General features: G+C 38.1%; 1 protein-coding gene and 1 non-coding gene across 2 annotated transcripts; both read left to right on the plus strand.

The window, feature by feature from the left end:
• Nucleotides 1-19: 19 nt before the first annotated feature.
• On the plus strand, nt 20-127 carry LOC112745562 (small nucleolar RNA R71). The gene has a single exon (XR_003173482.1). It is a non-coding gene; the product is annotated as a small nucleolar RNA R71 (small nucleolar RNA).
• Nucleotides 128-4648: 4521 nt separating this feature from the next.
• Nucleotides 4649-23668, plus strand: LOC112742574 (uncharacterized). Its single transcript, XM_025791815.1, has 3 exons — nt 4649-5010; nt 5060-5759; nt 23564-23668. Exons 1-3 carry the CDS (start codon nt 4649-4651, stop codon nt 23666-23668), a joined length of 1167 nt encoding a protein of 388 aa, XP_025647600.1.
• Nucleotides 23669-25031: the final 1363 nt, after the last annotated feature.

Raw genomic sequence — 25031 nt, forward strand, 5'->3', positions numbered from 1 at the left:
CTAGGATGGTCCATTCTGAAAGCATGTCAGAAGGACACTTTTTGGTCAGTTGCTTGTATCTCTCCCAAGCTTCATAGAGGGATTCACCTTCTTTTTGTTTGAAGGTTTGAACATCCACTCTAAGTTTGCTAAGCTTTTGAGGAGGAAAGAACTTGGCTAAGAAAGCTGTGACCAGCTTATCCCAAGAGTTCAGGCTATCTTTAGGTTGAGAGTCCAACCATATTCTAGCTCAGTCTCTTACAGCAAACGGGAAAAGCATAAGCCTGTAGACCTCGGAGTCAACCCTATTGGTCTTAACAGTATCATAGATCTGCAAGAATTCAGTTAAGAACTGAAAAGGATCTTCTGATGGAAGTCCATGAAACTTGCAGTTCTGTTGCATCAGAGAAACTAATTGAGGGTTTAGCTCAAAATTGTTTGCTCCAATGGCAGGGATTGAGATGCTTCTTCCATGTAAATTGGAATTGGGTGCAGTAAAGTCACCAAGCATCTTCCTTGCATTATTATTATTTTCGGCCATCTCTCCTTCTTTTTCAAAAATTTCTGTCAGATTTTCTCCAGAGAGTTGTGCTTTAGCTTCCCTTAGCTTCCTTTTCAGAGTCCTTTCAGGTTCAGGATCAGCTTCAACAAGAATGTTCTTATCCTTGTTCCTGCTCATATGAAAAAGAAGAAAACAGAAAAGAAGAGGAATCCTCTATGTCACAGTATAGAGATTCCTTTATGTGAGTAGAAGAAGAAAATAAATTTGAACACAGAAAGAGGGAGAGGGTTCGAATTTTTAAGATGAAGAGAAGTGTTAGTAGATAAATAAATAATTAGGAGGAGGTGAGAGAGAAGAATTTTTGAAAATAATTGAAAAGAAAAGAAAAATATTTTTGTTTTTAATTTAAAATTAAAATTAAAATTCAAAAATTTTAAAAAAAGAAAAATTAAATTAAATTAAAAGTTAAAACAATTAGTTAATTAAAAAGGAATTTTGAAAAAGAGGAAGGTAATTTTCAAAAATTAGAGAGAGAATTAGTTAGGTAGTTTTGAAAAAGATATGATTGAAATAGTAAACTTTTAAAATCAAACATAAAGTCAAGTAGTTAATTGAAAAAGATTTGAAAATCAATTTTTGAAAAGATAAGAAGTTAGAAAAGAAGTTAGAAAAGATTTTGAAATTGATTTTGAAAACGATGTGATTGAAACTTGTTTTGAAAGAGATTTGAAAAAGAAATTTAAAAAGATTTGATTTTGAAAATTAAAGTTGATTACTTGACTAACAAGAAACAAAAAGATATGATTTTAAAATTTAAAGATTGAACCTTTCTTAATAGGCAAGTAACAAACTTAAAAATTTTTTGAATCAATCACATTAATTGTTAGTGAGATTTTCTAAAATATGAAACAAAATAAGAAAAATGTTTTTGAAAATCAATTTGAAATTTTCGAAAATATGAAAGAAAAATTGAAAAAGATTTGATTTTTGAAAAAGATTTGAGAAAGATAGAATTTTTAAATTAAAAATTTGATTTGACTCATAAGAAACAACTAAATTTTGAAAAAGTCAACTCAAATATTCGAAATTTATGAGAAAGAGAAAAACAACAAAAATACTCAAAACATGAAAATTATGAATCAAAACACACAATGCATGCAAGAACACTTTAAATGTCAAGATGAACACCAAGAACACTTTGAATGTCAAGATGAACACCAAGAACTTCTTTTTGAAATTTTTTTTTTGAAAAGAAAAACATGCAAGACACCAAACTTAAAAATTTTTAATGTTTAGACACTAACAAATTGAAAATGCATATGAAAAATAAGAAAAGACACAAAAGAAGAAAATATGAAGATCAAACAAGAAGACTTGTCAAGAACAACTTGAAGATCATGAAGAACACGAAAGAGACTCAATGCATGTGTTCTTCGAAAATTTTAAGAAAAATAAAAAATATGCAATTGACACCAAACTTAAATATTGACACAAGACTCAAACAAGAAACACAATATTTTTGGTTTTCATGATTTTATTAAATTTTTTGGATTTTTCGAAAATTATTTGGAAAAAGAAAAATAGGGAATTCAAAATTTCTAATGAGAATTCCAGGAATCATGCAATGTTAGTCTAAAGCTCCAGTCCAGGAATTAGACATGGCTCACTAGTCAGCCAAGCTTTCAGTGAAAGCTCCGGTCCAAAACAATAGACATGGCCAATGGCCAGCCAAGCTTCAGCAGATACAAATCAGGCATATAACAGTTGATTGGATGAGAGTCAAAGGACTCTTGCCATGATAAGTGGAAGCCTCAGTCCAAAAATTTAGACATGGCTTGACAGCCAGCCAGGCTTCAACAGATCATGAAGAAACTCTAGAATTCATTCTTAAAAATTCTGAAGCCATAGAATAATTTATTTTTTTTTTTTTGAAAATTTTTCAAAAATAAAAATAAAAATGATAAAAATAAAAAGCTTAAAATTAAAATAAAATTACCTAATCTGAGGAACAAGATGAACCGTCAGTTGTCCAAACTCGAACAATCCCCGGCAACGGCGCCAAAAACTTGGTGCACAAAATCGTGATCGTTCATTCCATGGTAACAGCGCTAAAAACTTAATACGCACGTTCATAATCTTAGTTCTTTGTCACAACTTCGCACAACTAACCAGCAAGTGCACTGGGTCGTCCAAGTAATAAACCTTACGTGAGTAAGGTCGATCCCACGGAGATTGTCGGCTTGAAGCAAGCTATGGTCACCTTGTAAATCTCAGTCAGGCGGATTCAAATGGTTATAGAGTTTTAATAATTAAAAGATAAATAAAACGTGAAATAAAGATAGAGATACTTATGTAATTCATTGGTGAGAATTTCAGATAAGCGTATAGAGATGCTTTATTCCTTCTGATTCTCTGCTTTTCTATCGCCTTCATTCAACCCTTCTTACTCCTTTCTATGGCAAGCTTTATGTAGGGCATCACCATTGTCAATGGCTACTTCCTGTCCTCTCAGTGAAAATGGTCCAAGATGTGCTGTCACCGCACGGCTAATCATCTGTCGGTTCTCGATCATACTGGAATAGGATTCAGTAATCCTTTTGCGTCTGTCACTACGCCCAGCACTCGCGAGTTTGAAGCTCGTCATAGCCATCCCTTCCCAGATCCTACTCGGAATATCACAGACAAGGTTTAGACTTTCCGGATCTCAAGAATGGCCGCCAATAATTCTAGCCTATACCACAAAGACTCTGATCGTAGATCAGGAGGCTAAGAGATATGCATTCAAGCTTGTTTGCATGTAGAACGGAAGTGTTTGTCAGGCACGCGTTCATAAGTGAGAATGATGATGAGCGTCACATAATCATCACATTCATCATGTTCTTGTGTGCGAATGAATATCTTAGAGAAGAAATAGGCTTGAATTGAATAGAAAAATAATAGTACTTTGCATTAATTCATGAGGAACAGCAAAGCTCCACACCTTAATCTATGGTGTGTAGAAACTCTACCGTTGAAAATACATAAGTGAAAATAGGGTAGACATGGCCGAGTGGCCAGCCTCCCATGGAGGTCTAGAGATCTCAAAATGATCCAAAGATAAAAGATCCTATTTAACATGATAGTAAAAAGTTCTATTTATACTAAACTAGTTACTAGGGTTACAGAAATGAGTAAATGATGCAGAAATCCACTTCCGGGGCCACTTGGGGTGTGCTTGGGCTGAGCATTGAAGCTTTAATGTGTAGAGGTCTTCCTTGGAGTTAAACGCCAGTTTGTAACCTGTTTCTGGCATTTAACTCTGCTTTGCAACCTGTTTCTGGCATTTAACTCCATAATAGGGCAGAGAGCTGGCGTTGAATGCCAGTTTGCGTCATCTAAACTCAGGCAAAGTATGGACAATTATATATTGAGGGAAAGCCCTGGATGTCTAATTTCCAATGCAATTGAGAATGTGCCATTTGGACTCCTGTAGCTCCAGAAAATCCATTTTGAGTGCAGGGAGGTCAGAATCCAACAGCATCTGCAGTCCTTCTTCAACCTCTGAATCTGATTTTTGCTCAAGTCCCTCAATTTCAGCCAGAAAATACCTGAAATCACAGAAAAACACACAAACTCATAGTAAAGTCTAGAAATGTGATTTTTATTTAAAAAATAATAAAAATATACTAAAAACAATGCCAAAAAGCGTATAAATTATCCGCTCATCACTCCTACTATGAGCGTGCTAATCAAGGATACCATAACCAAGGGAGCAATTATAACCAAGGGTACCCCCAAAAAGGAGGCAACTATAACCAAGGGAGTAACAACTCTAATCAAGGATGGAGGGATAACTCCAACCAAAATTGGCGGGACAATTATCAACAAGGAGGAAGGGACAATGGAGGCAACCAAAGGTGGAACAACAACACTCCACAAAACCGCTATTCACAAAACCCTCCAAACCAACAACCAAATCAAGGAAGGAACTATCAAACCTACATACCACCTCATAGACAACCACTTCCACCCAACCAACCCCAAGCACCACAAATCACCTATCCTTCCACATCTCCAAATCAAGATGACACACTCCGGTCCATACTCCAAGGACAAAAAAAACTCCAAAACACACTCAACTCAAGTCTCAATGGTCTTACTTCCACCCTCCAAGCTCTCATTGCTCGCATGGACCCACCCTCTACTCCCATTTCTCAAGCCTCAACATCTAGTGACATACCTTCTCAACCTCTACCCAACCCCAAGGGTGGCATTAACGCCGTAACCTTGAGGTCTGGAACTCAATTGAAGGAGAGGAATTCAAAGGCACCTAGTCCAATGAAAGTCACTCAAGAGGAAGATGGAGTTGAGATAGAAGAAATTGAAGAAGAGGAGGAGTCACATGTAATAGTTGAAGATGAGGACCCTCTACCATGGAGTGAAGTCCCCAGAAAGGAACAAATCTTGGAGGAAGTGGCTCAACCAATTCCATTTCCTACATTGGCAAGAAAGGCTAAAAAGCGTGTGGAACTTGATATGCTATACATCAAGTGCCTAAATATGTGAAACTTTTTAAGGACTTGTGTATGACAAAGATAGAATTCATGAGTTGGAAACCATTCCATTGGGTAGTTCCATTTCGGCTTTGATGGGATCCATTCCAAAAAAGTGTGTTGATCCAGGTCCTTGTTTAGTTTCTTGTGTCATTGATGGAGTCCAATTCATTGATTGTATATGCGACCATGGTGCATGCGTTAGCATTATGCCTCTTTCCGTTTATCATCTATTGAAGCTCCCACCATTGAAGCGGTCGGCGGCTCGGTTTGTCTTGGCGGACAAGAGCATAATAACCGTGTCGGGTGTTGCGGAAGATGTGTTGGTCGACATAAAGGGTTTGATATTTCCAATTGATTTTCATATCATTGAGATGCCACCAAGTGAATCCGAGAGGGCATCATCTATCCTACTTGGAAGGCCGTTTTTGAGGACCTCTAGGTTCAAGTTGGATGCCCATTCGGAAACCTATTCGTTTGAAATAGATGGGAGAGTTGTAAGTTTTAGCTTAGAAGAAGCAATGAGGCACCCACCGGAGAACCATTCCATATTCCGGTGTGATCTAATTGACAACATTGTGGCCAAAGTGTATTGTGCAAGGCTAGAAGAGAAACATATAATTGAAGAAAATGGTGACAATCCAAGTAAAGAAGTTCAAATGACAAGCCAAGAGCAAAAGCTAGAATTGAAGCCATTGACACCCCACCTAAAGTACTCATACCTTGATGAAGCCCACAAGTTCCCGGTGATCATAGCAAGGGAACTAAATCCTCAACAAGAAGAAAAGTTACTATGTGTTTTGAGGAAGAACAAAAGGGCAATAGGGTGGAGTTTGGCAGATCTAGTGGGGATAAGTCCCCAAGTGTGTGAGCACCGGATCTTTTTGGAAGAAGAAGCTAGACCCGTGAGACAACCTCAAAGGCAATTAAATCCTACTATTTTGGAGGTTGTCAAGAAAGAGGTGACACGGTTACTCGAGGCAAACATCATCTACCCCATTTCGGATAGTGAATGGGTAAGTCTTGTTCAAGTTGTGCCTAAGAAGTCTGGGGTAACCACAATCAAGAATTAAAGCGGGGAGCTCATAGCAACACGGGTGCAAAACTCTTGGCGAGTATGCATAGACTATCGAAGGTTGAACTCGGCCACTAGAAAAGATCATTTTCCACTTCTGTTTATCGATCAAATGCTCGATGGATTATTCGGTAAATCCCATTATTGCTTTCTAGATGGCTATTCAGGGTACTTCCAAATACACATTGCTCTAGAGGACAAAGAAAAAACAACATTTACTTGCCCTTTTGGAACTTATGCCAACAAGTGTATGCCATTCGGCTTATGCAATGCACCGGCAACTTTCCAAAGGTGCATGATGAGCATCTTTGTGGATTTTCTAGAGCAATGCATGGAGGTATTCATGGATGACTTCACGGTATATGGTGATTCTTTTGATCATTGCTTGGATAATCTTGAAAAAATTTTGGAAAGATGTACTAAAACCAACCTTGTCTTAAATTTTGAGAAGTGTGATTTCATGGTTAGGCAAGGGATTGTTTTAGGACATATTATTTCCAAAGATGGTATTTCCGTAGATCCGGCCAAGATTAATGTCATATCTAGTTAGCCTTACCCCTCTTCCGAGAGGGAGGTCCGCTATTTCCTTGGACATGCAGGATTTTATCGGAGATTCATAAAGGATTTTAGCAAGATAGCATTGCCTCTCTCAAAGTTGTTACAAAAACATGTTGTGTTTGATTTAAGCAAGGAATGCATGGAGGCTTTTGACAAGCTCAAGGTAGCATTGACCCAAGCTCCCATTGTGCGAGGGCCGGATTGGAGTCGGCCATTTGAAATAAAGTGTGATGCTTTAAATTTTGCCGTGGGAGCCGCGTTAGCACAACGCGAGGGTAAGATTCCATATGTCATAGCCTATGCATCAAAAATACTAGATGGAGCCCAATCCAACTACAGTACTACCGAAAAAGAACTTTTGGCCATTGTTTTTGCCTTGGACAAGTTCCGAGCATATCTTCTCGGTTCAAAGGTGGTAGTGTATTCGGATCATGCGGCGTTAAAGTATTTGTTGGCTAAGAAGGAATCTAAACCAAGATTGATTAGATGGGTTTTGTTATTGCAAGAATTTGACTTGGAAATCAAGGATAGGAGTGGTACACAAAACCTAGTGGCAGACCATTTAAGTCGCCTTCAACACACAAAAGGTGATACTACTCTTATCAATGATTATTTTCCCTTTGAGGGCTTGCATACAATCTCGGAAACCATTCCTTAGTATGCACCAATCGCCAATTACTTAATATCTCGCTCCTTCCCTCCTAATCTCTCCAAACATCAAAGGGATAAGCTAAAAAGCGAATCCAAATACTATGTGTGGGATGACCCATACCTTTGGAGATGTGGGGCGGATCAAGTAATTCGAAGGTGCATTCCACAAACCAAATTCTACTCAATCTTGGAAGCTTGCCACTCCTCCGAAGGAGGAGGCCATTTTTGACCTCAAAGAATGGCACGGAAAATCCTAGATTGTGGCTTTTGGTGGCCAACTCTTTTCAAGGACTCTTCTCATTTTTGTAAATCTTGTTCTCAATACATTAGATTTGGTAACATCTCCAGAAAGGATGAAATCCCCCAAAAAACCATGCTATTTTGTGAGATTTTTGATGTGTGGGTGACGATCGGGTTTTTCTATCGGTAAAGAAATATAAAAATATGATCGCGTTGTCAGTATAGCTTCTAAACCAACAGAAAATCCTTTCGTACAAACGTTTTGGTAGTCACAAGTAACAAACCCCTTTAAAATTGATAACAGAAGTATTTAAACCTCGGGTCATCTTCTCAAGGAACTGCAGGGAGGTATGTTCTTATTATTGGTTATGAGTTTTGTAAATTGGGGGTTTTGAAAGTAAGGGACAAGTAATTTAAATGACAAGTAAAATAAATAAATAACTGTAAAATAAATTCTTGGAAAGGTATGAAAATTCGGAAGTCCTATCCTAGTTACTCCTATGAGAATGGAAGTTAATCCCACTTAGTTAACCCTTATGAAGGCAAGGGAAAGTCAAGTGAACTAATTAGTTAGATTTCCAAGTCCTAGCCAACTCATAAGAAAAGACTAGAGTTAGTGGAATACCAGTCAATTTAGCCGACATAACAACCAATCACGTATAGTTGATAACTCAAGAGCTTCCAGTTAATCAATTAAAGCCAATAATATAAAAAGCTAAATAAGAATCTTAGATATGAAATACCTCAATATCATTAATAAGAGAAAATCAATCTAAACATAAAGAGTTTATAAGCCAATCTGGCAACATAAGTAATTAAAGGATAGCATTAAAGTATCTGAAAGTAAAAGAGAAATATAAAGTAAAAGAAATATTGAACCTGATGAAGAGTTGAAATTCTAAATCCTTAAGAGGAATCCTAATCCTAAAATCTAAGAGAAAGGAGAGAACCTCTCTCTCTAAAAACTACATCTAAACCATGAAGAGTAAATAAATGAAGGCCTTTTTTGAATGGATGCATTCCCCCACTTTATAACCTCTAATCTGTGCTTTCTGAACTTGGATCATGGCCAAAAAGGGCTTCAGAAATCGCTGGGAGAATTTTCTGCAATTTCTGGTGCATGGCGTCTATCACGCGTCCGCGTGGGTCACGCGGTCGCGTCATCTGGGAGTTTTCCTTGTCACGCGTTCGCTTTGGTCATGCGTACGCGTCATCTGCGTCCTGCTTAAGGCACGCGTCCGCATCAGTCACGCGTTCGCGTCGCTGCCTTTTCGCGCTGGGCATGCGGCCGCATCATCCATGCGTTCGCGTCGCTGCCAGTTTCTTCAAAAACTCCATTTTGTGCTTTCCTTCCATTTTTGTATGTCTCCTTTCCATTCTTTAAGTCATTCTTTCCTTAGAAGATCTAAAACTACTCAACACACAAATCACGACATCAAATGGTAATAAAAGGTAATTAAAATAATTATTTTTTAAAGACTAGGAAACACGTTTTTCACATATATCACATAATAAGGAAGGGAAAGTAAAACCATGCAATTTACATGAATAAGTGGGTGAAGGGTTGAATAAATCACTTAAATTGAGCACAATATATATCATAAAATATGGGTTTATCAACCTCTCCACACTTAAACAATAGCATGTCCTCATGCTAAATCCAAGATAAAGAGTAAGGTAAGGTTAAAGTGGTGGAATCTCATGCAATGCAATCTATTCTAAATGCAACTACCTAAATGAATCATGCAATTCTAATTGTTATTTACTTGTATATAAAACTTACATGTAATTAAATTAATTCATATCCTCAAGGAATCATATATGCATAGCCAAACCCTAGATAATGTAAAAGGACTTTTACAATTGAGATGGGTAAAAAATATTTTACAAACTTGCAAGACAATTAACAATTTAAGCAGAGATATGTATGGTGATGAGCTATTGAACCCTCACTGGATTTTGTGTTTACTCTCTAGTCACTTAGTGTTTATTGGGTTAATCACTCTATTGTTCTTTTTATCCTTACTTTCTATAACTTTGTTTTTCACCTAACCAATCAACAATTATAGAATACAGACATACAAAAATCATGAGGTCTTATTCAAGGTTGTAATGGGGCCAAGGTAAGGGTAAGGATATATGTATAAGGCTAAGTGAGTTAATAAGTGAATCCTTGATTAGTCTAAGATCTCACCTAACATACATACTCTATAAATCAAAATTTCTTTAACCCATTTGCCCAAATTTTCCCTTTGTATTGCACACTCATGCATTAAATTTAACTTTGTCCCATGTGCATTGATTCTTTTTATTTTGCAATTGGTGAATTTTTGTATACTCTTTATTTAAATATAAATAAAAAATATTTTTTTAATGCACATGGTAATTCAATTGTTTTGATTTCACATGAGCATGCATCCCTTTTGTAACGTATTTCTGGCGTTCAACTCTGGCTTGTAACGTGTTTCTGGCGTTTAACTCCAGACTGCAGCATAAAACTGGCGTTCAACGCCCTTTTGCGTCATCTAAACTCGGCTAAAGTATGGACTATTATATATTGCTGGAAAGCCCTGGATGTCTACTTTCCATCGCAATTAAGAGCGCGCCATTTGGACTCTTGTAGCTCCAGAAAATCCATTTCGAATGCAGGGAGGTCAGAATCCAACAGCATCTGCAGTCCTTTTTAAGCCTGAATCAGATTTTTGCTCAGCTCCCTCAATTTCAGCCATAAAATACCTAAAATTATAGAAAAACACACAAACTCATAGTAAAGTCCAGAAATATGATTTTTATTTAAAAACTAATAAAAATATAATAAAAACTAACTAAATCATACTAAAAACATACTAAAAACAATGCCAAAAAGCGTATAAATTATCCGCTCATCACAACACCAAACTTAAATTGTTGCTTGTCCCCAAGCAACTGAAAAGCAAATAGGATAAAAAGAAGAGAATATACAATAAATTCCAAAACATCTGTGAAGATCAGTATTAATTAGATGAGCGGGGCTATTAGCTTTTTGCTTCTGAACAGTTTTGGCATCTCACTTCATCCTTTGAAGTTCAGAATGATTGGCATCTATAGGAACTTAGAATTCAGATAATGTTATTGACTTTCCTAGTTTATTATGTTGATTCTTGAACACAGGTACTTTATGAGTCTTGGCCGGGGCCCTAAGCACTTTGTTTTCCAGTATTACCACCGGATATATAAATGCCACAAACACATGACTGGGTGAACCTTTTCAGATTGTGACTTAGCTTTGCTAGAGTCCCCAATTAGAAGTGTCCAGGGTTCTTAAGCACACTCTTCTTTTTGCTTTGGATCTCGACTTTAACCGCTCAGTCTCAAGTTTTCACTTGACACCTTCACGCCACAAGCACATGGTTAGGGACAGCTTGGTTTAGCCGCTTAGGCCAGGATTTTATTCCTTTAGGCCCTCCTATCCACTGATGCTCAAAGCCTTGGATCCTTTTTATTACCCTTGCCTTTTGGTTTTAAGGGCTATTGGCTTTTTCTGCTTGCTTTTTCTCTTTTTTTTTTTCTTTCATTTTCGCTATTTTTTTTCTGCAAGCTTTTGTATTCACTGCTTTTTCTTGCTTCAAGAATTATTTTTATGATTTTTCAGATTATCAAATAATATTCTTCCTTTTTCATCATTTTTCAAGAGCCAACAATTTTAACATTCATGAATCAAAAATATCAAAAATATGCACTGTTCAAGCATTCATTCAGAAAGACAGAAGTATTGCCACCACATCAAAATAATTAAACTGTTTTAAAATTCGAAATTCATGCACTTTTTTTTCTTTTTCAATTAAAAACATTTTTCATTTAAGAAAGGTGATGGATTCATATTCATAACTTTAAGGCATAGACACTTAGACACTAATGATCATGTAACAAGATACAAACATAAACATAAAGCACAGTAAATGAAAAACAGAAAAATAAGAACAAGGAGATTAAGGAATGAGTCCACCTTAGTGAGGGTGGCGTCTTCCTCTTCTTGAAGAACCAATGGTGCTCTTGAGCTCCTCTATGTCTCTTCCTTGTCTTTGTTGCTCCTCCCTCATAGCTCTTTGATCTTCTCTAGTTTCATGGAGGATGATGGAGTGCTCTTGGTGCTCCACCCTTAGTTGTCCCATGTTGGAACTTAATTCTCCTAGGGAAGTGTTGATTTGCTCCCAATAATTTTGTGGAGGGAAGTGCATCCCTCGAGGCATTAGTGGTTATGGAAAAACAAAAAAAAGCACTGCTTTTTCCACACCAAACTTAAAATGTTTGCTCATCCTCGAGCAAAAGAAAGAAAGTAGTAGAAGAAAAAGAAAATAGATGAGATGGAGAGGTGTGAGTGGTTTGAATTTGAGTGGGTGGGTGTAGGTGGGTTGTATGATGGTTTTGGAGGAGTAATGGAGGTGATTGGTGGAGGTTAATTTGGGGAAGAGTGTTATGGAAAGGTGTAATAAGGAGAGAAGAAGAGGTGGGGATCATGTGGGGTCCACAGATCCAGTGGGGTTAAGGACTTAACATCCCTGCTCCAATTAGGCATGTAAAACGCCCTTGCTCTGCAATCCTGGCGTTTAACGCCAGACTGCTGCCTGTTTCTGGCATTAAACGCCCAAATGTAGCTTGTTTCTGGCATTTAACGCCAGGTAGATGCTTGCTTCTGGCGTTAAACGCCAGCTTGGTGCCTGTTTCTGGCGTTAAACGCCAGACAGATGCTTGTTTCTGGCGTTTAAACGCCAGACTATTCCTCCTCCAGGGTGTGCTGTTTTTAATGCTGTTTTTCATTCTGTTTTTGATTTTTCAGTTGTTTTTGTGACTTCACATGATCATCAACCTAAGGAAAACATAAAATAGCAATAGAAAATAAAGAGATATAGTTAAATAACATTGGGTTGCCTCCCAATAAGCGCTTCTTTATTTGTCTTTAGCTGGACCTTGCTGAGCTTTTAATCTAGCCTCAGCCTTGAGCACTCTTGCTCAACATTGCCTTCAAGATAATGCTTGATTCTCTGTCCATTAACAATGAACTTCTTATCAGAATCAATGTCTTGAAGCTCCACATAGCCATATGGTGACACACTTGTAATCACATATGGTCCCCTCCACCGAGATTTCAGTTTCCCGGGGAATAGCCTGAGCCTAGAGTTAAATAACAGAACTTTCTGTCCTGGTTCAAAGACTCTAGATGACAACTTTCTGTCATGCCATCTTTTTGCTTTCTCTTTGTAAAGCTTGGCATTTTCGAAAGCAGTGAATCTGAATTCCTCTAGCTCATTCAGCTGGAGCAATCTTTTTTCTCCAGCTAATTTGGCATCAAAGTTTAGGAATCTGGTTGCCCAGTAGGCCTTATATTCCAGTTGCACGGGCAGATGACAGGCCTTACCATACACAAGCTGGTATAGAGAGGTCCCTATAGGAGTCTTGAATGCTGTTCTGTAAGCCCACAGAGCATCATCCAAGCTTCTTGCCCAATCCTTTCTACGGGTACTTACAGTCCGTTCCAAGATTCTTTTTAGTTCTCTATTAGAGACTTCAGCTTGCCCATTTGTCTGTGGATGATATAGAGTCGCCACCTTGTGGCAAATCCCAAACCGGACCATGGTAGAGTAAAGCTGTTTGTTGTAGAAGTGAGTGCCCCTATCACTGATTAGTACTCTAGGGACACCAAACCTGCTGAAGATATGTTTTTGGAGGAACTTCAGCACTGTTTTAGTATCATTGGTGGGTGTGGCAACGGCCTCTACCCTTTTTGATACATAGTCGACTGCCACCAGAATATAAATGTTTGAGTATGATGGTGGGAAAGGTCCCATGAAGTCAATTCCCCATACATCAAACAACTCAATCTCCAAGATTCCCTGTTGAGGCATGGCGTAACCATGAGGCAGATTACCAGCTCTTTGGCAACTGTCATAGTTACGTACAAACTCTCGGGAATCCCTATAGAGTGTAGGCCAGTAGAAGCCACATTGGAGGACCTTGGTGGCTGTTCGCTCACCTCCGAAATGGCCTCCATATTGTGATCCATGGCAATGCCATAAGATCCTCTGTGCTTCTTCTCTAGGCACACACCTACGGATTATTCCGTCTGCACATCTCTTAAAGAGATAGGGTTCATCCCACAAGTAGTACTTTGCATCAGTAATTTATTTTTTCTTTTGTTGCCTGCTGTACTCCTTGGGTATGAACCTTGCAGCTTTATAGTTTTCAATGTCTGCAAACCATGGTGTTTCCTGAATGGCAAATAAATGCTCATCCGGAAAGGTCTCAGAGATCTCAATAGAGGGGGGAAACTCCCCTTCTACTGGTTCTATCCGGGATAGATGATCAGCCACTTGGTTCTCTGTCCCTTTTCTGTCTCTTATTTCTATATCAAACTCTTGCAGAAGCAACACCCATCTTATGAGCCTGGGTTTTGAATCCTGCTTTGTGAGTAGATATTTAAGAGCAGCATGGTCAGTGTACACAATCACTTTTGATCCTACTAAGTATGATCTAAACTTGTCAATGGCATAAACCACTGCAAGCAATTATTTTTCTGTGGTTGTGTAATTTTTCTGGGCATCATTTAAAACACGGCTAGCATAATAAATGACATGCAGAAGCTTGTTATGCCTCTGCCCCAATACTGCACCAATGGCATGATCACTGGCATCACACATTAATTCGAATGGTAATGTCCAGTCTGGTTCATAAATAACTAGTGCTGTGACCAGCTTAGCTTTTAGAGTTTCAAACGCCTGCAGACACTCTGTGTCAAACACAAATGGCGTGTCAGCAACTAGCAGATTGCTCAGAGATTTTGCAATTTTTGAAAAATCCTTTATAAACCTCCTATAGAATCCTACATGCCCCAGAAAGCTTCTGATTGCCTTAACATTGGCAGGTGGTGGTAATTTTTCAATTACCTCTACTTTAGCTTGATCCACCTCTATTCCTTTGTTCGAAATCTTATGCCCAAGGACAATCCCTTCAGTCACCATAAAGTGACATTTCTCCCAGTTTAAAACCAGGTTAGTCTCTTGGCATCTTTTCAGAACCAGTGTCAGGTGATCAAGACAGGAGCTGAATGAGTCTCCATATACTGAGAAGTCATCCATGAAAACTTCCAAAAATTTTTCCACCATATCAGAGAAAATAGAGAGCATGCATCTCTGAAAGGTTGCAGGCGCATTATACAGCCCAAATGGCATCCTTCTGTAAGCAAACACTCCAGATGGACATGTGAATACTGTTTTCTCTTGATCCTGGGGATCTACTGCAATTTGGTTGTAGCCTGAATAGCCATCCAAAAAGCAGTAATAATCATGACCTGCTAGTCTTTCTAGCATCTGGTCTATGAATAGTAAAGGAAAATGATCCTTTCTTGTGGCAGTATTGAGCCTTCTATAGTCAATACACATGCGCCACCCTGTAACTGTTCTTGTGGGAACCAGTTCATTTTTTTCATTATGAACCACTGTCATGCCTCCCTTCTTGGGAACAACTTGAACAGGGCTCACCCAGGGGCTATCAGAAATAGGATAAATAATCCCAGCCTCCAGTAATTTGGTGACCTCTTTCTGCACCACTTCCTTCATGGCTGGATTTAGCCGTCTCTGTGGTTGAACCACTGGCTTAGCATCATCCTCCAATAGGATTTTATGCATGCATCTAGCTGGGCTTATGCCCTTAAGGTCACTTATGGACCACCCAAGAGCTGTCTTGTGTGTCCTTAGCACTTGAATTAGTGCTTCCTCTTCCAGTGGATTTAAAGCAGAGCTTATGATCACTGGAAAAGTGTCACCTTCTCCCAGAAATGCATATTTCAGGGATGGTGGTAATGGCTTGAGCTCGGGTTTAGGAGGTTTCTCCTCTTCCTGAGGAAGTCTCAGAGGCTCTTTCAATTCCTCTGAACCCTCCAAATTAGGCTGAACATCTTTAAAGATGTCTTCCAGCTCTGATTCGAGACTCTCAGCCATGTTGACCTCCTCTACCAAAGAGTCAATGAGATCAACTTTCATGCAGTCTTTTGGTGTGTCTGGATGCTGCATGGCTTTGACAGCATTCAACTTAAACTCATCCTCATTGACTCTCAGGGTTACTTCCCCCTTTTGGACATCAATGAGAGTTTGTCCAGTTGCTAGGAAAGGTCTTCCTAGAATGAGAGTAGCACTTTTGTGTTCCTCCATTTCCAGCACTACAAAGTCAGTGGGAAAGGCGAATGGCCCAACCCTGACAATCATGTCCTCAATCACGCCTGATGGGTATTTAATGGAGCCATCAGCAAGTTGGAAACATATCCAGGTTGGTTTAACTTCTTCAGTTAAACCAAGCTTTCTGATAGTGGATGCAGGTATTAGGTTGATACTTGCCCCAAGATCACATAAAGCTGTCTTGGTTCAATTACCCTCTAGTATGCATGGTATTAGAAAGCTTCCGGGATCTTTAAGCTTTTCTGGAAAGCTTTTCAGAATCACTGCACTGCATTCTTCAATGAGGAGAACTCTTTCAGTTTCTCTCCAATCCTTCTTATGACTCAAGATCTCCTTCATGAACTTGGCATAAGAAGGTATTTACTCAAGTGCCGCTGCAAATGGAATCTTTATTTCAAGAGTCCTGAGATAATCTGCAAAGCGAGCAAATTGCTTATCCTGCTCCTCTTGGCGGAGTTTCTGAGGATAAGGTATCTTGGCTTTATATTCCTCAATCTTATTTGCTGCAGGTTTATTTCCTACAGAGGTGGTTGGAGAAGCCTTTTTAGAGGGGTTGTTATCACCACTTGTGTGTGTCTGATCCCTCATTGGCATTTGAATGCCAGGGTTAGAAGCTGGAGTGGCGTTGGACGCCAACTCCTTACTTGTTCCTGGCGTTTGAACGCCAGAACTGAGCTTCCATTGGGCGTTTGACGCCAACTCCTTACTTGTTTCTAGCATTTGAACGCTAGAGTTATTCCTCTCTGGGTTCTTACTATCCTTAGATGGATTTTGAATAACAGTTTGTTCATTTTTTGGCTTCCTGCTACCTTGAAGTGAGGTATTTAATGTTTTCCCACTTCTTAATTGAACTGCTTGGCACTCTTTTATTATTTGTTTTGATAACTGTTGTTCTGTTTGCTTCAACTGTACCTCCATATTTATATTAGCCATTCTTGTGTCTTGTAGTATCTCCTTGAATTCGGCCAACTGTTTTGTTAGAAAGTCTAATTGCTGATTGAATTCAGTAATTTGTTCTGCAGGACTGAGTTCAACAGTTACTGTTTTAGCCTCTTCTTTCATGGAAGATTCACTATTTAGGTACAGATGCTGATTTCTGGCAACTGTATCAATAAGCTCTTGAGCCTCTTCAATTGTCTTTCTCATGTGTATAGATCCACCAGCTGAGTGATCTAGAGAAATTTGAGCTCTCTCTGTAAGCCCATAATAGAAAATGTCTAACTGCACCCATTCTGAAAATATTTCAGAGGGGCATTTTCTTAGCATCTCTCTGTATCACTCCCAGGCATCATAAAGAGATTCATTATCTCCGTGTTTAAAGCCTTGGATGTCCAGCCTTAGCTGTGTCATCCGTTTTGGAGGGAAGTATTGATTCAGGAATTTTTCTGACAGTTGTTTCCATGTCCTTATGCTAGCCTTAGGTTGGTTATTTAACCACCTCTTAGCTTGGTCTTTTACAGCAAATGGAAACAGTAATAATCTGTAGACATCCTGATCTACTTCTTTCTCATGTACTGTGTTAGCAATTTGTAAAAATTGTGCCAGAAACTCTGCAGGTTCTTCCTGTGAAAGACCAGAATACTGGCAACTTTGCTGCACCATGATAATGAGCTGAGGATTCAACTCAAAGCTACTGACTCCAATGGAGGGTATACAGATACTACTCCCATATGAAGCAGTAGTGGGGTTAGCATAGGACCCCAGAGTCCTTCTGGACTGTTCATTTCCACTTAGGTCCATGATGGAGAAAGGGAGATGATGCGGATTGCAAATATATATTTTTTTTTTTGAAAACCGAAATTAAAATAAAATAAAATAAAATAAAATAACTAAAAAATTTACTATATTTTCGAAAATTAGAAGAAAAAGAAATAAAAGAAAATTGAAAACTAAATTAATTAAAAAGATTTGAAAAAAATGTGGGTGAGGATTTTCAAAAAAAAATGAAGAGAGAGAAATTAGTTAGGAAGTTTTGAAAAAGATATGTCTTAAAGTTAAAGATACTTGTAAGAAAATAAAATAAAATAAAAAAAAGAAAAGATATGAAAAAGATTTGATTTTAAGATTTGAGATTAGAAAAGATAAGATAAGCTAGGTAAGAGAAGATAAGGAATTTAAATTAAAAAGTGTTGAAATTTAAATTTTAAATTTGAAAATTAATTTTGAAATTTGAAATTTGAAATTTGAAATTTGAAATTTGAAATTTGAAATTTGAAATTTGATAATTGAAATTTGAAAATTGAAATTTGAAATTTGAAATAAGATAAGATAAGATTTTGAAAAAGATATGATTTTTTTTTGAAAAAGATTGGAATTTTGAAATTTTAAATCTAAGATAAGATAAAATAAAAAATTTTTAAAATAAAATCTGAATTTTTAAAAGAAAAATTCGAAAAATCAATTAAAATAAAGGAAAAAGATATTTTTGAATTCAATGAGGAAAGAGAAAAACAATAAAAAGACACAAAACTTAAAATTTTTAGATCTAATGCTCCTTATTTTCGAAAATTTTGGAGGGAAACACCAAGGAACACCAAACTTAAAAATTTTAAGATCAAAACACAAGGAAGACTCAAGAACACTTTGAAGACTCACAAGAACAACAAGAATATGAAGATAGAACACCAAACTTAAAATATTTGGAAAACCAAAATAAAACTTTCGAAAACTAAAGAAAAATAAACAAGAAAACACCAAACTTATAGTTTGGCACAAGATTTATTCAAAGAAAAATTATTTTTGAAAAAGTTTTTAAAAAGAGGATAACCAATTACCAAGAACATAAGCACCACGCTCTAGCCAATTGAGCTATAAATTTAAAGTGTTTTAACAAGGTATAAATAAATCCTTTTTTTAGATGCTAATAATTCGAAAATGCACAAGAAAAATAAGAAAAATCACAAAACAAGAAAAACTAAAGATCAAACAAGGAAAATAAACAAGAACAACTTGAAGATTAAGAAAGAACAATGAACACAATTTCGAAAATTTAAAAGAAAATAAAAACATGCAATTGACACCAAACTTAAAACATGAAACTAAACTCAAACAGAAAAGCTCAATTATCAGTTTATAAAATTTTCGAAAAATTTTAAAAAGAGAAAATAAGGATTAAAAAAAATTTCAACCAAAAACAATAATAAAAGACTCTAAACCAAAAAGAAAAATTTTTCCTAATCTAAGCAACAAAATGAACCGTCAGTTGTTCAAACTCGAACAATCCCCGGCAACGGCGCCAAAAACTTGGTGCACAAAAATGTGTATGTCAATGTCAATATTACTATTTCTCACAAATTTGCACAACTAACCAGCAAGTGCACTGGGTCGTCCAAGTAATACCTTACGTGAGTAAGGGTCGAATCCCACGGAGATTGTTGGCTTGAAGCAAGCTATGGTTATCTTATTATTCTTAGTCAGGATACCAACAACAGTGTTTTTTAAGTTCAATTGTGAAAAGTAAAAAGGCATAAAATAAATACTTATTGTGCAATAATGGAGAATAAGTTAGAGTTTTGGAGATGCTTTGTCATCTGAATTTCAGCTTTTCTCTTGTACTCCTCTTCATACACGCAAGGCTCTTTCCATGGCAAGCTGTATGTAGGGTGTCACCGTTGTCAATGGCTACTTCCCATCCTCTCAGTGAAAATGGTCCAAATGCTCTGTCACAGCATGGCTAATCATCTGTTGGTTCTCGATCATGTCGGAATAAGATCCATTGATCCTTTTGCGTCTGTCACTACGCTCAACAATCACGAGTTTGAAGCTCGTCACAGCCATTCAATCCTTGAATCCTACTCGGAATAGCACAGACAGGGTTTAGACTTTCCGGATTCTCATGAATGCCGCCATTAATCCTAGCTTATACCACGAAGATTCTGATTAAGAAATCTAAGAGATACCCATTCAATCTTCTTCATAGTGAAGCGCAAATGAACATCTTAGATAGGAACAAGCGTGTTTGAATGGAAAACAGAAATAATTGCATTAATTCATCGAGACGTTGCAGAGCTCCTCACCCCCAAAAATGGAGTTTAGAGACTCATGCCGTCAAAGAGTACAAAGTTCAGATCTAAAATGTCATGAGGTACAAAATAAATCTCTAAAAGTTGTTTAAATACTAAACTAGTAACCTAGGTTTACAGAAAATAAGTAAACTAAGATAGATAGTGCTGAAATCCACTTCTGGGGCCCACTTGGTGTGTGCTGGGGCTGAGACTTAAGCTTTACACATGCCTAGGCTGTTTCTGGAGTTAAACGCCAGGTTGTAACCTGTTTTGGGCGTTTAACTCCAACTTGTAACTTGTTTCTAGCGTTTAACGCCAGACTGCAACATGGAGCTGGCGTTGAATGCCAGTTTACGTCGTCTATCCTTGAGCAAAGTATGAACTATTATATATTTCTGAAAAGCCCTGGATGTCTACTTTCCAACGCAATTAAGAGCGCTCCATTTGAACTCCTGTAGCTCCAGAAAATCCATTTTGAGTGCAGGGAGGTCAGAATCCAACAGCATATGCAGTCCTTTTTCAGCCTGAATCAGATTTTTGCTCAGCTCCTTCAATTTCAGCCAGAAAATACCTGAAATTACAGAAAAACACACAAACTCATAGTAAAGTCCAGAAATATGATTTTTATTTAAAAACTAATAAAAATATAATAAAAACTAACTAAATCATACTAAAAACATACTAAAAACAATGCCAAAAAGCGTATAAATTATCCGCTCATTAGTCCCAAACTAGGCATGTAAAGCTTTTGAGCAGCTTCAGACAGGTTCTCAGGCTCCCAGGGTGACGAATGTCGGAATAGATTTCCGGACCCCAAACTTTGCCTTTAAATCCGCCTTTGTCTTGATCTATATTCTTCAATCCGGGCAGTTTAGAAATTGTATTCTCACCAAGATGACCAAACGTCTTCCAAGACCCATTCAATTGCACTCGGTACCAATCTGTGCACTGCGAATTGAAGTACGGAACCTTATTGAACCTTGTACACCAGCTCTGAGTACGAGCCATTTCCTTCTTACTCTTAAAGCCGCAGAGAGCTCTAAGCTGGCCATCTGTTTCGAACAAACCATATTCAAGTGGAAAAGTAAAGATAAAGGTTAAGGATTGTACCCACTTGAAGCTTGTATTAGGTGGTAATGGCCTTGGGATAGGTATTTCCAGTGGTTCTGTAAGCTCTACTCCCTTGTATTTTTCTGTGAATTCCTCCACTTCTTTGCAAAACTCTTCAACTACAACTGCGTCCTGATCAAAGTCTATGTCTTCCTCATCACTTAAGTCATACGTTGGAAGTTGAGAGAAAATCTACCTCGACGTCATCTTCGTATTCACTTGGATAAGGTTCTTCAGGTTCAAGGAGTTCAGTTGCGTATGTGAATTCATGACTAGGAGAGCTTGATTCATGATCATCACTGCCCATGGAATCAACTTCTTGGTCTGTTCCGTCCAATTTTTCACAAGGTATATGCATTGGAGGTTGTGCACTGTCCTCTTTGGCATCAATTTCGGACTTCTCAGCGGAATCTTTTACAGTTCTTGATTCCCATGGAGGTTCAGCATCTCCTAAATCTTCAACCACTTCTTCCTCTACAGCTTTCATGGCTTCCTCTACTTGTTCCAATACAAAGCCATGTTCCTCATTGTCCACTGGAGTTTCTAGTGTTTCCTTCATGCTACGCTCTTTTTTTGATTCTCCACATGCAGCCATGGGAGTACCTTGAGTTTTTAGATGTCGGGAAGCTATTATGTTCACTACCTCGGTTAAGGCAGTAGTGAGTTCCAGTACGCCCTTTTGTATCCTTGCTTGCCCTTGAAGAAGAACACGAAGTTTGTCATTCATTGGAGGTTGGGGTGGGTATGAGGGTTCATAATAATAATGTGGTGGTTCTTGGGAGTAATTGGATTGGGATTGTGGTGGATAAGGGTCATACGGTGATGAATAGTAAAAAGAAACTTGTGAGTGTGATGGTTCAAAACTACGTTGAGAGGATGGTCTATAAGCACAGGGTGGGGCTTGTCGGTAATTACAAGGGGGTCCACCATGTCTATTAGCTTGGTATGCATTGTATAGTGGTCCTCGTCCATGATATCTTGGAGGGTGATGTTGCTTGCCTAAAGGGTTGATCAGATCCTCTTGGCTCCATCCATCTTTGATTGCTCTGACCTTGATGCATGTTCCTGCTATAACTTTTGTTCCCTTCAACAATATTAGAACCAAACTCAAAGCGAGAGGGGTGAGAATACATAGTAGCTAATGAAAATAAAAGGAGAAAACAAAAACAGATAAACAAGTAAAAGAAAAAATATTTACAATAACCAATAATAAGGCACACGTTTGCAGTTCCCCGGCAATGGCGCCATTTTGACGATCGGGTTTTTCTATCGGTAAAGAAATATAAAAATATGATCGCGGTGTAAGTATAGCTTCTAAACCAACAGAAAATCCTTTCGTACAAACGTTTTGGTTGTCACAAGTAACAAACCCCTTTAAAATTGATAACCGAAGTATTTAAACCTCGGGTCGTCTTCTCAAGGAACTGCAGGGAGGTATGTTCTTATTATTGGTTATGAGTTTTGTAAATTGGGGGTTTTAAAAGTAAGGGACAAGTAATTTAAATGACAAGTAAAATAAATAAATAACTGTAAAATAAACTCTTGGCAAGGTATGAAAATTCGGAAGTCCTATCCTAGTTACTCCTATGAGAATGGAAGTTAATCCCACTTAGTTAACCCTTATGAAGGAAAGGGAAAGTCAATTGAACTAATTAGTTAGATTCCCAAGTCCTAGCCAACTTCTAAGGAAAAACTAGAGTTAGTGGAATACCATTCAATTTAGCCGACATAACAACCAATCACGGATAGTTGATAACTCAAGAGCTTCCAGTTAATCAATTAAAGCCAATAATATAAAAAGCTAAATAAGAATCTTAGATCTGAAATACCTCAATTGCATTAATAAGAGAAAATCAATCTAAACATAAAGAGTTCATAAGCCAATCTGGCAACATAAGTAATTAAAGGATAGCATTAAAGTATCCGAAAGTAAAAGAGAAATATAAAGTAAAAGAAATATTGAACCTGATGAAGAGTTGAAATTCTAAATCCTTAAGAGGAATCCTAATCCTAAAACCTAAGAAAGATGAGAGAACCTCTCTCTCTAAAAACTACATCTAAACTATGAAAAGTAAATAAATGAAGGCCTTTTTTGAATGGATGCATTCCCCCACTTTATAACCTCTAATATGCGCTTTCTGAACTTGGATCTGGGCTAAAATGGGCTTCAGAAATCGCTGGGAGCGTTTTCTGCAGTTTTTAGAGCGTGGCGTCTGTCACGCGTCCGCGTGGGACACGCGGTCGCGTCATCTGGGAGTTTTCCTTGTCACGCGTTCGCTTCGGTCACGCATACGCGTCATCTACATTCTACTTAAGGCGCGCGTCCGCGTCAGTCATGCGTTCGCGTCACTGCCTTTTCGCACTGGGCATGCGGCCGCGTCGTCCATGCGTTCGCATCGCTGCCAGTTTCTCAAAAACTCCATTTTGTGCTTTCCTTTCATTTTTGTATGTGTCCTTTCCATCCTTTAAGTCATTTCTGCCTTAGAAGATCTGAAACTACTCAACACACAAATCACGGCATTAAATGGTAATAAAAGGTAATTAAAATAATTATTTTTTAAAGCATAGGAAACATGTTTTTCACATATATCACATAATAAGGAAGGGAAAGTAAAACCATGCAATTTACATGAATAAGTGGATGAAGGGTTGAATAAATCACTTAAATTGAGCACAATATATATCATAAAATTTGGGTTTATCAGTGGGGAATTGACTTCATGGGGCCATTCCCAAACTCTAATGGTTTCCTCTACATTCTACTTGCCGTTGATTATGTGTCCAAATGGGTGGAAGCGATACCCACCTAGACGGATGATGCTAATGTGGTCCTTTCTTTTGTGAGAAATAATATCATTTATAGATTTGGGTCACCACGAGCAATTGTGAGCGACCAAGGTTCAAATTTTTACAACAAAAGAATGGAAGGACTCATGAAGAAATATAGCATCATACATAAAGTAGCCACGGCCTACAACACACAAACAAACGGCCAAGCCGAGGTTTCCAATCGGGAGATTAAACGCATCTTGGAAAGGATTGTGAAACCCAATAAGAAAGATTGGAGTGCCAAGCTCACCGATGCATTATGGGCCTACCGAACGGCATACAAAATGCCAATTGGCAAGAGCCCCTTTCGGTTGGTGTATGGCAAAGCTTGCCATTTACCAGTGGAGATAGAGCACAAGGCATATTGGGCATCAAAGAGTGTAATCCAAGTTTGGGTGGAGTCGGAATTGAGAGAAAGCTACAACTAGTGGAGTTAGAATGTTTGAGGCTTGAACCTTATGAGAACTCTAGACTTTACAAGGAGAAAATGAAAGCCGTGCATGATAGGAGCATAAGAGGCAAAAAATTTAAAGCCGGTGATCTAGTCCTTCTTTACAATTCTAGATTGAGATTGTTGCCCGATAAACTAAGGTCAAAATGGGAAGGCCCATATCAAGTAGTGAAAGCGGAATCCTATGGGGTTTATCATTTGTGCCATCCCTCAATTTTGGATATTTTATAGGTCAATGGGCACCGTGTCAAGTTGTATCACGGTGAGCAAATGAAGAGTAACAAAGAGATTGAGATATTCCTTTTGGAAGACGCACCTCTTGGCAAAGAGCAATGAACTAGTGGAAGTCCAACTTAAGGACATTAAACAAAAGTGCTAGGTGGGAGACACCCCACCATGGTGAGATCTATCCTTTTTACCCTTTTGTATATAGTCTTTAAACTCTTGATTGGGTTGCGATTGCTTCGCTATAGCCCTATTTGATTAGAGTTAATTGTAAATACCTAGGATATTTCACTCATGAAGCGTTGCATTCATTTTTCCATGAATGATTTGATTGTGTGTTAGAAGAACACCCCTCTTTAGGTCTTACATTGATTTTGGATGTTTTTGGTCTCTTTGGCTGAATTGGCCATTTAATTCATGACAATTAGGCATTTTTCATATTCATTCAAAAAAAAAGGGGGGGGGGGGCACGCGTGCGCGCACTGTAGTTGTACGCGTCCATAGGTCTTCGCAGCTCCTGGGCCATTCTTCCAAAGAGTTGTGCAAATTCTGGGCCAATTCTGGGCCCTAGGCATAACCAGCATTACGCGTGCGCACAATGCACGCGCACGCGTACATGGCCATTTGCGCAAAAACCACGCGTACGCGCACTAGCCGCGTACGCGTCA

The sequence above is a fragment of the Arachis hypogaea genome, chromosome 14, assembly GCF_003086295.3.
Source record: "Arachis hypogaea cultivar Tifrunner chromosome 14, arahy.Tifrunner.gnm2.J5K5, whole genome shotgun sequence".
NCBI lineage: Eukaryota > Viridiplantae > Streptophyta > Magnoliopsida > Fabales > Fabaceae > Arachis > Arachis hypogaea.

Bases quoted from the DNA above. Each gene is read 5' to 3' on its own strand.
- LOC112742574 (XM_025791815.1), top strand. From the start codon at position 4,649: ATGGACCCACCCTCTACTCCCATTTCTCAAGCCTCAACATCTAGTGAC. The intron at 5,011-5,059 runs GTGCCTAAATAT...TGACAAAGATAG, and splicing joins CTTGATATGCTATACATCAA to AATTCATGAGTTGGAAACCA. The intron at 5,760-23,563 runs GTGATCATAGCA...TGGGTTTATCAG, and splicing joins ATGAAGCCCACAAGTTCCCG to TGGGGAATTGACTTCATGGG.